Source organism: Aethalodelphis obliquidens, unplaced genomic scaffold (assembly GCF_003676395.1).
Source record: "Aethalodelphis obliquidens isolate GAN/ISIS:26980383/991018 unplaced genomic scaffold, ASM367639v1 scaffold17, whole genome shotgun sequence".
NCBI lineage: Eukaryota > Metazoa > Chordata > Mammalia > Artiodactyla > Delphinidae > Aethalodelphis > Aethalodelphis obliquidens.
The window spans coordinates 6,797,336-6,811,836 of NW_020837961.1; the positions used below are offsets into that span (position 1 = coordinate 6,797,336).

At 41.0% G+C, this 14,501-nt stretch overlaps 1 protein-coding gene across 3 annotated transcripts; it reads left to right on the plus strand.

Annotated features, from left to right (window-relative positions):
• The first annotated feature begins 452 nt into the window (after nt 1–452).
• MEPE (matrix extracellular phosphoglycoprotein) lies at nt 453–14,134 on the plus strand. Of its 3 annotated transcripts, XM_027116872.1 has the most exons (5): nt 453–474; nt 2,656–2,721; nt 6,272–6,325; nt 7,280–7,372; nt 12,315–14,134. In XM_027116872.1, the coding sequence occupies exons 2-5, from the start codon at nt 2,668–2,670 to the stop codon at nt 13,776–13,778; spliced, it is 1,665 nt and encodes a 554-aa protein (XP_026972673.1). In that variant the 5' UTR covers nt 453–474; nt 2,656–2,667; the 3' UTR covers nt 13,779–14,134. The 3 variants fall into 3 exon arrangements, with proteins under 3 accessions (XP_026972673.1, XP_026972674.1, XP_026972675.1); XM_027116873.1 differs by lacking the exon at nt 453–474 and having other exon boundaries at nt 2,668–2,721; nt 12,312–13,778; XM_027116874.1 differs by lacking the exons at nt 453–474; nt 7,280–7,372 and having other exon boundaries at nt 2,668–2,721; nt 12,312–13,778.
• The last annotated feature ends 367 nt before the right edge of the window (nt 14,135–14,501 follow it).

Sequence of the window (14,501 nt, forward strand, 5' to 3'; positions counted from 1 at the left end):
TGCTGTTTCCCTAATGCTGGTCACATAATAGGCACTCAATGCCCTTTTGTTAAATGTTGCTGAAGTTCCTTCAGGCACAGTTGAAATTATAAGCTTTTGACATAAGAGGATAGCGAAACTGTTTTCTATTTATAAACTTGTGAGTTATTCAGCCAGTCCTAGTTAATAGTTCTGAAATCAATTTTAATTATTTGACAACACGATACACCAAGCTGAGGTATTTATATTTTCTGTTTATCCCACTTTCTGGAACATTTGATAGCAGCTTTCTACCACAAAAACATTTTTAGATTAAAATGACTTTGCCCCCTATGGTTATCTGTGGGCACTGGTAACAAATTGTTTGCTAGCGCTAAGTGAGCCAGTGCTGATTGGCCATTGGGGACTCTAACAAACTTTAAATTTCAGCAGAATGCCCAGACACCGTTAATTCTGCAGAAGAACCCAGGTGTTCTGAAGGTCAAAGGCCCCCAGGTAATTTGGCTCTCTTGATGTTCTCGATAACAACTTTATAACATAGTTCCCATTTGTAGGATGCGTGCTGTCCAGGTAGGGAGCTGGCTTTTGAAAATGAATGCATATTGAAAGTGTTCTCTACTGAGCACACCTGTGTACTATGTAGTGCTTTGTTTTAGAAAGAGAAAGTGTGTTACCAGCTCTAGAAATGATCGACTGAACTTGGTGGTTTGGTAGAAGCTTTCCCTCTGATTTGACTGCCAACATTATCAAGCGCCACAGTAGCTCAAAGACTTCAATTTTACTCCACACCTTTGCTTATAGGACAGAATAAGGATAATATGATCAGACTTATACTTTCAAACCTCATCTGTACTGATATTTCTAGTGATCAGCATTGTCATTTGATACTTGACTTGTACTGTCCTAACCTCTAAAATGCTTGGAAGCTAAATTATAGCTAGGATTAAGGTCCTTAAAATTGTATTAATTTAGAAGAGAATAGCCCAGGATTTTAGAACACATTTAAAAGTTATATTTATTTCTCCAAATAAAAGCTATTACCTTGAACTGGTTAAAGATTGCAACAGTATTTAGATTATTTTTCCTGTTAAAAGTACTTTTCTCTCAAGTAATATCAAAGAGTGGTGTAAATTTTTACTTCTCATATTGGTTGCTATATGTCTGTGTGGTAGTTAGTAAAATACTTAATATCAAAACCAACAGATCAGTCATCCAAAATTATGTTGACTTTCTTTTTCAATCTAATGGCTACTTGACTTAAGTGAACTCACTAGATCCTCTTAGCATATAAACAGGTACCTTTATCCATAAGAAAATGTTAGTGTTTTAAACATCGTTTTGTGGATCCCAGTAAAATACTATGATTTGCTTTACATCAACTACATGTAGATTTTTCTGTAATAAGATAAAAGAGTAGAAACTTATTCAAGGTGCTGTAGAGTCTGGCGTTAGAGCTACATTGGCTGGATGCTAATCCCAGTTCTGCCCCTGAACACCTGGGAATTCTGGGACAAGTTACTTGACTTTGTGTCTATTTCCTAATCTGTAAAACAGGACTAGTAATGCCACCTAACTCCACAGGGTTACTGTGAAGCTCAATTAGTTGAATATATGTCAAATTTTTAGAACAGTGCTTGGCCCATTTTAGTTTTCAATAATGTTAGCTATTAACATAACTATTACATAAATTGTTTTGGTCTCCAGCCCACAGGTGGCTTCCACCTCATATACCTTGCTAACGAGTATGAGGATATATATTCAGGCACGGGGCTGGTGGTGAACAAGATTTCATTCCTCACAGTAAAGCCTGCCACCCTGGCAGATTCATTTAGAGTCTGTTATGAGTTGCTATACTAACTTAATGTTATTCTTTTTTTTTTAACTGTTTATTTTTTTAATGACAAAAGCTAACCTTTATTGAGCACTTACTATGTGCCCGGCTCTGTGTAAAGAACTAAGAATTTTTTCATCAGATACAAGTATAAGTATTATTCAGATCTTACAAATGAGGTAACCAAAGTTTAGAGAGTTTAAATGACTTGCCCAGGGTCCCTTGGTTATTAAATAACAGAGCCAAGAACTCAAACCCAGATCTAACTTTAAAACCTATTTCTTAACAATTTTGCTTTACTTCCTCTCTAAGAGATAGAATTCTGGGTTGACCACTGCTACCATCACACAGGTCCCTGAGGAAGTAGAATATATTTATAAAGGACTGAAAGAAAAGAATGGTCATTTAAAAACCCTTTTTTCTCTCTCTTGTTCAAATTACGTCATTTCTATTGATCTACCTTAAAGTTTATTGACTCTTTGCTTAATGTTATTCTGAATTATATAAATAATTCAATTAAATGGTCTCTCTCTAAAGATAAAAGGGAAAAGTTTGGGCTGACAATAGAGCAAATAAATATGTCTATGAACTCCATTTCTATCCAACTTCATTGTTTTCATAATATTGGACAATTTTCATTTTCACATTGGAATAATTAGACATATGAAAGCTCAGATTAAAGTTTCTACACTTGGATATAAATTATATGTAGTTTTTTTTAAACAAGAGGAAATGGAGTGCTAAGGGGAAGGAGGTTTGTATAGACTTTTCTGTTTTATTTATTATTATGGCTGCAGTTCATAACTGGCAATGCTTTAGGGTAAAATATTATTGTCTTTTTACAGAGATTCTCAAAGATGCGAATCATCTGTTTGGGATTGCTCCTTTTCAGTCTGACCCTGGCAGCACCAGTAAGCATTTACAGATTCAGTTATGCATCATATAATCTCTTGCTCTCTTCTTCTATTTTTCTTTTAAGCGATGTCTTTTGAAATTAGTAGCACTTACCTTGTTCAGTTACAATAAAGTACCACACAAAGAGGACCCATCCAACCCTTGACACAAATGTCTGTCACCCAGACATTGAAGCCCTCAACGAACATGTGAGAAGAATTACAAGATGGCTACATGTTGCCTTTGGAGAAATGCCAGTGAAAATATTTTTGAGAAAACCAATAGCCAGCCACAGTGTTTCAATCAGCTAATGCTAGTGAGTAAATATATCCAAATTATAACCTGTCAAAAGAATTTCTCAATATTTTACCAAAAACGGAGAGAATTTGACTTGAATGCTCCATGACTAAGCAACCAGACTTTATAGCTACATGATAACATGAAGGGACCAGACCTTTCCTGTAGTTCTTGCAACACTGGGAGATCCTGCTGGTGATTTTGTCTTCATCAGCGAGGTTAAAGATGGGAAGAAGTCCCCCTCAGCTTAACCCAGATCAAGCTCCAATTTCCTTTTGTGTCTTCTCTTGCCTCTGATTCACCCAGATGAGTGCTCAGGATGTGACGAAGTCATCTTGTGAAAATGCTGAGTGCTACAGATATTTTCTGCAAAGGAGACACAGTGCTAATTAGATAGTGTGTGGAAAACATCCTAACTTCTCGGAGTAACCTTTTCAGTTGGAAAAGCGTGGAAGCGAGTGGTCATTCTGTTCTCAGAAGAACTTACACATAGGTCCTGAGCGAGTGGGCAACCAACTGGGAAATGCACTGACGGGCACGAGCTGTGCCAACCGGCGAGGAGAGCCGGAGCTGAGGAAGGCGTGTCCCCTTTCAGCACACATGCTCTAGCAGTCCTCTAGGGGACGTACTGCTTAAAATAGACATCTGCCAGGCCCGATGCACACGACTGACTTTGCTCAGTCGGGGCCACAGAGGCACGGGCTTAGGCATAAGGAGGATGGCGTGGGTCCCGCTGACCCAGCTCATCCCACCAGCCGAGGACGAGCCTGTTTTGAGCACCACGTTCCGAAGAACAGCTGCAGTGGCATCTCCGACCATCTTCCAAGAAATGTGCTGTGTCAACACCAACCCAGTGACCACCGGCCAAGAGAGGATGCCTGGCTTCCCTGGTGGCGCAGTGGTTGAGAGTCCGCCTGCCGATGCAGGGGACACAGGTTCGTGCCCCGGTCCGGGAAAATCCCACATGCCGCGGAGCGGCTGGGCCCGTGAGCCATGGCTGCTGAGCCTGCGCGTCCGCAGCCTGTGCTCCGCAACGGGAGAGGCCACAGCAGTGAGAGGCCCGCGTACAGCAAAAAAAAAAAAAAAAAGAGAGAGAGAGGATGCCAGTCTTCTTCGACCGAGGGAAACAATGCCGTCTCCATTTCAGGGCCACGTTCAAGGGCAGGAGAGCTGCCAAGTGGGTGTGAAGGGTGGCGGGCGGGGAAGGAGGGGGGCAGATTTCAAATGAAAGAGGTTCGGCGAGGACACAGAGACAAACTTGGAATGACGAAGGGCTAACTGTAATGTTTTCTTTCAGATATGGATTCTATCTGAGTAATTATCTAAAGTACTTAATGACAGATTGGTGGTATCAGAAATTAGTATGTACTAAGCCACTTACATATGTTCTGGAATCATAATCAAAATTCAAACTCTAGGGGAGGAAAAGGTTTTCGTCAACCCTCTTTGGGTCCCTGGCTGGGTTTGAAAATTCAACTGAGAAAGGCAGATTAATAGGAGAAGAGCACACAAATTTTATTAAAGTTTTACATGTACATGAAAGCCCTTCACAAGAGAATGAGGACCCAAAGAAGTGACCAGAGCAGGAAGCTTTTATACCTTTTAGACAAAGAAACAATACATTTGTGAAGAATTGGCAAGATAAAGGGGCTAGGGGAAGTCCAAGTAGGACTACGGAGTACTTCTCTTCCCTAACTAGGAAGATTAGGATTAGTTTAACAAGATTTGTTTGCAGATTCTTCTGTGCCATCTCTGGACTGATAAGAGTTTGTCTCTAGTAAAAGGAGAATTTATTTCCTGCCTTTAGGCAGAAAAGGGGAAGGTTTTTCCACATGTTCTACTTCTTAATTGCCTTCAGCTCAAAATAATTTTTATGTCAAAAAGACATATTTAAGGGTGGCATTCTTGTTTCCTTAAAAAACAAAACTTTCAGTGCAAGAATATAAAAGATGATTGTTGGGCCATGCAATTCAATTAATATTCATTGATATGCAATTAGACTATAAAGACTTTGTTATGTTATCTTGTTGTAAGTTCATGATTTATTATCGTGAACTGTATTAAACATACCATCAAGTATGTTTTTAATACATGTTGTGTGTGTGTTCTGTAAGAAAATACCGAATACCCCAAACTGTCATTTCTCTCTTTTGCTTAATATCTACCCATCTCGTTTTTTATATTTTCTCTTTCCTATACCCCCATTTCCAGAACTATTTTAACTGTTTTGATATTTCTGAGGAGTTATGCAATGCTCTAAATTTATATGCACAAGATCACACAAGAACCGACATCAGCAGAGGGCAATAAAGGGTAGAATTATAAAATATGCAGTTAGGGGAGAAAAATTATTGTGGAATTGAAAACAAGTAATTTTCTAGGGCTTCCCTTGTGGCGCAGTGGTTGGGAGTCCGCCTGCTGATGCAGGGGACGCGGGTTCGTGCCCCGGTCTGGGAGGATCCCACGTGCCGCGGAGCGGCTGGTCACGTAAGCCATGGCCGCTGAGCTTGCGCGTCCGGAGCCTGTGCTCCGCAACGGGAGAGGCCACAACAGTGAGAGGCCCGCGTACCGCAAAAAAAAAAAAAAAAAAAAAAAGAAGTAATTTTCTTGGTTTTGATGTTAGGTAAAATTCTGGACTTTTAATAGTGGAAGTAATGGAAAGTTTAATGGTTTATAGTGTCATTCTGTATCTCACATTCTATAATACACAACCTTTCAAAATGTCATTTTCCCTTTTCCTGAAAGAAAAAACTGCCCAGGTAACTGGCAACAGTGCAGCGCCATCCTCAGGTGGTTTCCTTCCCCTTAGGTGCAGGGCTATGGTTTCACTCTTGCTGGACCATCTTACCTTAACTGGAATAGCAATGACTGAACTTATACAATCAACGCACATGAAATCCACATCACTCAACTCTGATTTTGGTTCACTGATACTAAACACTCCCAGTGTGCCAGGGAAAGCTTTTTCAGTGGATACCAATGACATCCAAGCTTTTTCACCTGGAGTGCCACCCCTCCCAACTCAGCTGTTCTCCCACACTTGAACGTGGTTCCGTAGTGGAGCCGGCACTATCTCCCCCTGGAGGAAGGTCGGCATCCTCCTTCAATACAGAAACAAATGTGATGTGTGTGCCCATCGTCTTTGAGTCAGAATGATTTTCCACATTGAATAATACGCCCCAGTGAGAGAATAAGAAAGGAAACATTCACTGTTTGAAGAAATGAAAGAAAGAAGTGTTTAGTGAAGTTTTATTTCTTGTTTCCTTTCAGACATTGCAACCACAGGCTGAGAAAATGAAGCAAGACTCTGTGGAAGAACAGAGGGTAAACAGAATTATTCTTCTCAAATACACCCCTTCCAACTCTGTAAAGAGAAAAGTCAATAAGAGGAAATTTTTAACTGTCAAAATATTCTTGTGTACCTAGAATGGAAATGGAAAAATTATACAGCATAATTTTGGCACTTTAATTCACACAATGTGTGATAGAAAAGAGAAAAGCCTTCTGAATGGGAATTCTTTCTCTTCAATGATTTCTTCCTTCAGAGGGATGAATAAAAGTTCTGGGATATTGTTATTAGCAAACAATATTTTCCCACACATGTACGTGAGAACAGAGAGATAAATGAGGGAGAAAACAAAGGGAAGTGAGTTAACAAGTCTTCATGGGGAAATTCCATGTACATGGAGTTAGTTTTCCAGATGCAACCAGAAAGTTAAATAAGTACCTTCAGCTTTTCGTGTCACCAAATTGCAACTTACTTCTGCCTACCATGGTTTCTTCTTGCAGTCTCAGAAAATTCTGTTCTAAAAACTAACAATCTTCCGCTCTCTATCTCAGCTGAAAACTGCAAAGGCAAAAACCACAAGCTTGGGAGCCTGAATGTTCATGCTGGGAGTTTTGCCAATTTGCCATCAGCATGAATACTGTAAAATCTGCCTTTCACCTCGTCCCTCTGCCTCCTCCTACCTGAAAATATGTCCAAGTGCTCCATTTCCATTGAAATTTGGTAATAAGATTGATACACCCTGGGGGAGAGAACTGTTTGACAGTCGTCCTCAGGGAAAACAGACTTAGAGATAGAAAAGAAAGGAACAAGCTGCTCTCTTCAGGAGCTGGCTGACGCACGCCGTCCTGCGGTTATCAGATGTACCACCACTTGTTAGATGCAGAAATAGACTTGACCCAAGTTAAAAATACCTTGTACTATCAAAAAGAGAGCCAGAAAACTTCTTCGTAAGAGATAAACCCACCTTAATATAATGTTGTGTTTTGTAGATAATGTACAAGGGCCACCATGAGAAACATGGGTATTATCTTTTTAAGTATGTTTATACCTCGTCTGGGAGGAAAAATCAAACTGATGTGAAGGTAAGCAGAATCCTAGTGATTTTATCATGATCCAAACTCTGGACAAACATTAGGCGAAACTGTAGGGAAGACAAAGTTGACTTTTGCCTTCTCTGGGGTTTCTGTCTACGGCTGGTGCCTTTATATTCTTCCCACGGTCCCAGGCTCCTGGAGCATCTCTGCTATGGAACTCTGTGTCCCAGTGTCTTCCTGACACAGATGGGCTACCGCATGCCCTGGCCCAAACCCTGCCCTGCTTCAGGACCTGCCACAGCAGATGTGGTGCTGGTGGATACTGGACACCCATTGAGTTTTTCATGTTATTGCTTCTGAATAAAGTTTGATCCTTTGTAAGGAAGTTTTCTGGACATATTCTACCATATGCTCTAATGGGGCAGGGGGGAATGGATTAGAAAGAAATCATTTTGGCCTAAAAAGTGGCACATTTTAGTGTCCCTTAAATTCATTCCACAGATGATGCCATCTGTGTCAGGATGCTTGGAAGAGAAAGAATAAGGGCATTGTCACTGGAATAAAACAATAATTCTTTTCACTCAGTCCTTTCTTGCAGACTCACTGGCCACAGAGCTAGAAACAGTTTAAAATGCCATCAGCAAAAGGACTATTTACTTTCTTCAAATCTGGCCTCATTCCCCATGAAAGTAGTAGCTTCCCTTCAGAATGTTATTCTGTTCTGCTCAATATTCTTTATACGCATCTCGAAGACTTAGCACCTCTAAAGCCAGCTGCCTTTTAAACTTATTGGTTGTAACAAATCCATGCTGAGAGCTTCCTATTGTGCAAGATATTATGAGAGATAAAATGATTGAGAAAACTTAACTCTTTCTCTACAGGATTTTAGAGTTAGAAAAGAAACAAAAGGTGCTTACAAAAATTATTGTAACCCGAGACAGAATGTGCAACGTGCTATGTGATTGGTACCCAAAAAATCATGCTTCAGGGCTTGGAGTAGAAAAGATTAGTTCCTAGTGTGGTGTTCAGGGAAAGCTACGTAATGGAAATAAGCGAACTGGACCTTGGAGGATGAGTAGGGTTTGAGCAAACATTTGTGTGGGAGAGACTGTTCTCCATGAAAAGAGTAATATGAGGTAAGGCATGGAGACAGAAAAGCAGATGAGCCAACTGACTGTACGACCATCATACAGTAAACGGTGCCACAGGAAGTCATTTAACATAAGCAGTGCAAAAATGATCGACCATCGCACATCACAATTTAAAAGTTGTTTCGTGTTTTATTTATAAAACTCTTCAGTCTTTAAAGAAAGGTACACCATTAGTGTACACGTTACTGTTTTAAAAGCAGTAAAAACACCAAATATAAAACAAAACTTCCCACTTCAGAACAGGAAGGGGAAAAAATTAAGAAGGGATTATTATAATGCACCTGTTTAACTCAAAAGTGTATATTAGCAGTGAGCAAATGAACTTACTTGCAAAGGAAAATACAAATGTCTGTGTAAAAATTTCCCAGATGGAATGCCTTAAAATAGGTCAAATGTTTAAAATACTTTTTATTCAGAAATAATTCACTCTAACGTTTTTTTCTATTATACTTTTCCTCATGAGAAAACCTTATCTATTTTCAGAATATACCTGCCAATATAAAAGATTAGTGAATAATGATAACTCCCCCCAAATAAGTCATTTCAAATTATATCTTAAAAACACTACACTTTGGGGCTTCCCTGTTGGCGCAGTGGTTGAGAGTCCGCCTGCCGATACAGGGGACACGGGTTCATGCCCCGGTCCGGGAGGATCCCACATGCCGTGGAGCGGCTGGGCCCGTGAGCCATGGCCGCTGAGCCTGTGCGTCCGGAGCCTGTGCGTCCGGAGCCTGTACTCCACAATGGGAGAGGCCACAACAGTGAGAGGCCCGCGGACCGCCAAAGAAAAAAAAAAAAAAAAACTACACTTTGGAACTTTTGTATACTGCATGTGAGGCAGCTTTGTAAGAATAGAGGGTACTTCTGTAAACCATTTTTATCTTGAGGTTCAAGTGTGAGCTGAGTCAACAATTCCCCACAGCTTCCAACATTAATAAGATTTATGTATAAAAGCAGGCAGTCTTCCAAGTAGAACAGTACTCCTATTTGAGGATAGATCTGAACATAGTGACCTAATAAGAGCCTCTGCACGTGTCAACCTGGAGAAGAGAAAGCACCCAGTGAATATGGAGAAAACCTGGACTTTCCTGGAAGGGTTTTATGTGAAAGAGGAAATAACCTTAAGGACTGCTGCATCAGGAAAAAAAGGGATACTAGTTACTAGCTGCAGGTTTAAAAAAACTTGAAAAAATTAGAACATCCATAAATGAAAAGATCTGACATGAAAAGTAACAAGCAATTAGCTCATAAAATGTTCAAGGATGTTCAAGTTGACCACAGGTCATAGAAACTGGAAAGGACGTGGGCTGGGAGGCTGTGACACCCAATTCAGTCTCTAACTGGATGTTGTTTTTTGAGCTTAGGTTCTATATGCCATCGACGTCAACACGTCTAATATTAAAGTTATCTTTTTCTCTTGTCTTCACTTTTTCATGTCAACGTTCTAGGTATTAACCCTTCTTCTATTTGGGCACCAGTAGACGATTTTTCTTTGTGACATTTTTCTTTGGCATAGTCCTAATCCAAGCGACTACATCTCATTCCTGGACACTGCAGCATCCTCCTGACTGTCCTTTCTTACCACAATTCCTCCTAAACCTCTGATTTTTATTTTGTTAATCTCTTGATCATGCACTTTCACTAGCTCTTCATCCCTTGCAAAATAAAACCAAATTCTTATGCCTGGACTCCCAGGTTCTACAAAGCTCTGACCCTCTGTCTGTGCAGACCCTGATTGAATACAAGGTCTCTGTCACAGCACCTCACGCCCACCCTCCATACCCCTGCAGGACTGCTGCCTCTGCCATTCAATAAATCATCAGGTATTGCTTAGAACATGTAGCGCCCAGCCCAACTTCTTACATGTCCCAGTTCCTCAAGAAATATCTCTTATTTTGATCTCATGTTACCCGCCAGTTCAGAGGTCTATGTAGTGGTGTTGTAAATTTCAGCTCACCCTACAAGTCTGTGGTGGAGAGAAAGTATGGTATTTATTCTGTCTATAATTGTTCTGTTGCTCAAGAGCTCCTACCCGTGGGCTAATGAAAGGGTAGGGAGTGTGCAGAAATTAATTTAAATTCAACCTGTTTAAACTTAAGGTTATCTACTCATGGAAATAGTTCTTTAAGGAAGCCCTTCAGTCCCTTTTGGATAAAAATGCTCAGATGCTCCTTCTTCCCCTAAGACGGCGTGCAAGCACGTGAGGGAGTTGGGGGTGGCCTACACCGTCCAGCCTATACCATATACCATATGCACACACACGGCTCAAGCCACAGTGGAGAGGAAGACGTGGGATCCTCGGACATGGACGGGACAATGTTGCTCGACCCCTTGCGTACTGCTTGCCCTGCTGGTGCCCTAAGATGAAGCCGCTGGCTACAGTAGCTTAGGACCAAACAGTACAGCCTTGGGGCAGCGCTGATTCAGGCTCTCCTGGCTCTCACGGACAATGTAGACCCCTCTTTGTTCGCGTATGACTCACATTTGTTCCTAGTATATATGCTCCATCGACTTTGCTCCTTCTAGAGCCACTTCACTCCCTCTGGAAAGCTCCTAACCATTCTCAGATGCTTCCATATCTAGCCTGTGCCACAGAGAAACAGTGAGTGGTGTGGGCAAAATCAACCTCAGCCCCTCTTTCTTCTTGACCACATTGTTCAAGCTTCTGGCACCTTGGCTGTACCTCGAGTTGGTAAGGTGCAGCCTATGAAGCAGCATTTTACAGACCTTCGCCCCCCAAAAAAAGGACAAATTGAGATACAGGCATAAACACTCTACCCTTCTTCTCCACTTTCTCTTTTTCATCCCATTATTGTCTCAGGGACTTTTCTCATCCGGACCTCATTACTTAAACTTAGGATCCAGAAGAGTGGTTCTCCAAAGGTGGTCGCAGACCAGCAGCACCAGCATTAGCTGGGAACTTGTCACAAATGCAGATTCCAGAGCCCCACCCCAAGCCCACTGAATCAGAAACTCTGGCCGTTGGGTCCAACAGTCTTCATTTTAGTAAGCCTTCCGGATAGTTAGGAGAAATGCTAAATTTGAGAACTACTGACCCAGACTATCAAATCTGGTTTATTACATGACAAAAGAGGGAAAAAAATAAAATTAATGAATCCTTTTTCAGACAAAAGCTAGGGTGGCCAACACCTGCTGCAAAATATTTTCTTTGGATGTCAGAACCTAGATTCTTCTATTTGTATATTTTCTGTTGAGAAAAAAGAGAAGAGGAAAAGATTTATACCTTTGAAGACCAGGGTGAAAGCAAAGAGAGAGAATGGGAGTGGGGGGAGGGAGAGAGAGAGAGAGAGAACGAGAGCAAGAAAAATCATGTTTGAAAGACGAACTTCATTTCACTTGCAATGTGTCACTAGTCACAAGATGAGGACCATCTGTCCTCTTTAAAGTCAGGTCCTCCTTTAAAATCAGGCCCTAATCTATATTTCCAAACTTATTTCTCTTATTTGGATTCTCTTCTTTATTATCCTCTTTAGGAGTTCTCTACTCCAGCCTTATAATGTTATTCATATTATCTTTCAAATGTTTCCTGTTTCCAAACATGTGAATATGCCATTTACTCTTAAGATGGTCTCACCATTTTCCTTACATGTATTTGAATCTTACCCACTCTTCAAGCCTTTCTCATCCTTCTTTTTCCGTGAAACCTGTTTTGGCCGTTCCAGAATTATCTCTACCAACAAATCTCTATTGAGTTAAAAGACTCTTTTTATTAAGTATCTGGCGGGGTTTTAAAATTTATTATTATTGCCTAAGAATTATTAAATTTTAAAAGTTTAACATAAAATAACCACTTTATGTTGAAAATTACACTTTAGCAGGAAGAAAAGAACAAAGACAATATTGCTCTTCCCCATTCTGGCCAGAGAAGACATCAAGAGCCAGTGCCTCAAGAAAACATTGTCCAAGAAAAAGAGAAAGACGTGTCCCTCCCTGGAACCAATGAAAATAACAAAAGCACTAAATCTCAAAATCTTCTGGAAGATAGACAGACAATGAATAAAGACTACAGGATTAGTAACAAAGAAAATGCCCACAATGACCTGAAGACGTCCATTTATCCTGAATCGACTGGGAGTCGTGGGACTGAGGATGGAGACAATGCTCTTAGCAAACTACATGACCAAGAAGAATGCGGCAAAGCTCTCATCAGAAATAACATGCACCACATAATGGAGCCAGGGGCTGTGACTGAACTCTTGAGGGAAGAAAACAAAGAGAACAAAGCCCGGAATGTTTTAAGCAAAGTTCCAGCAGGTGCCAATTATGCTAAAGCCCCCTCAAAAATTAAGAAGAATCATCAAAGAGATCCCCAAGCCCAGAATATTCCAGTAAAAAGCAAAAGTACCCATCGTATCCAACACAACATGGACTGTCTAAAACAGCTCCCCAAAGCCAAACAGGTCTCCAGTGATTTTGAAGGCAGTGGTTATCCAGATCTCCAAGGGCAGGAAGACAGTAGCTCTCCTTTCAGTGGAGATGGTCCACCTTTTAAGGACATTTCTGGTAAAGGAGATGCTATTCGTCCTGACCGAGAAGGTACAGATATTCAAACAGAGTTTTCCAGCCCAAGTGAAGCTGAGACCATTAATCCTGATGTGAGAGGACCAGGTTATAATGAGATCCCAGAGAAAGAAGGGAATGGTGGAAATACCATTGGAACCAGGGATGGAACAGCCCAAAAGGCAAATGCTGCTGATGTAAGCCTGGTGGAGGGCAACAACAACATCATAGGTAGCACCGATTTTAAGAAACTCTCTGGAGAAGAAGGAAGCAGAGTGGATGGCGGCAGCCAAAATGCTCGTCAAGGGGAAATAGAGTTTCATTACCCTCACGCACCCACAGAAGACAAAAGAAAAGATGGCGGTAGTGATGGAGCTGAAAGTACTAATGAAATTCCGAAAAATGGCAAAGGTAGTAGTAGAAAAGATACAGAACATTCTAAAAGGAATCAAGTGACCTCAAATGAAAAACAAAGATTTCCAAGTAAGGGCAAAGGTCAGGGCCAGCTCACTCCTTCTCGTGGTCTTGATAATGAAATTAAAAATGAAATAGGTTCCCATAATGGCCCCAATAATGAAGGGACCGTAATAACACACAGCAGGAAAAATTATTCTGTGCCCCACAGACGAAATAATTCTATGCAGAACAAGGGTGTGTCACAAAGCAAAGGTTCCTGGGGTTACAGAAAGCCCCATTCCAAGAGGAGGTTTCGACCCCCTAAAAAGCATGACAGTAGTGAATCATCAGACAGTGGCAGCTCCAGTGACAGCGATGGGGACTAGAAATTCCCAGCAGGATAAAGATTTGATACTTGGTCAACTGTGACTTAACAGTATAAAGGGGAGCCACCTGACAGTAGACCAGACGGACAGAGCCAGGAATTGAATAAGCCAAGAGACCTGGCCTCCCGGGGAGAACTGTTGCTATTTTGACGGTCACAGTATGAAATCCTATTCAAAGTTATGATGCTTTTTTAAGGAAAAAGAATTCATTAAGGATTCATGGAATAGGTAACATTTGAATAGATATCATTTAAAAATAGGTTGTGTCACAAAACCCTTCCTTTGTTGTTTGCTCTGTAGACATGAAAAACAATCTCTCTCATATGATAATCTGTAATTAAATGATCCATAAGGAAGTCTGCTGTCTGTGGTGCTTCATTTCAGACACAACAAGATTAGTTCTGCCTCTGGCAAAGGCAGTGCTATGAAATTAATCCACTGGGTAAAGCTTGAGAGCCTCCCTACATCCCACTCTGCTCCAGCCAGTAGTTCCTTTTGCTTCTGCTCTAATAAAGATATCCTGCGTCATGTCCTTCTATGCTCTTTCCTCTGTTGCACGTTTATAACTTCTAGTAAAGCAAGTCTTTATTTCCTGAAGCAACTCTCCAGGTTATCACTTTTCTCAGTTCTACCTCCTTCTAGACAAAGAGGTGAATGGGGTGGAGGGAGGGCAACAGGGAGAATTTGAGAAGGAGAAGCACAAGTGCAAAACCAGGACAAAAA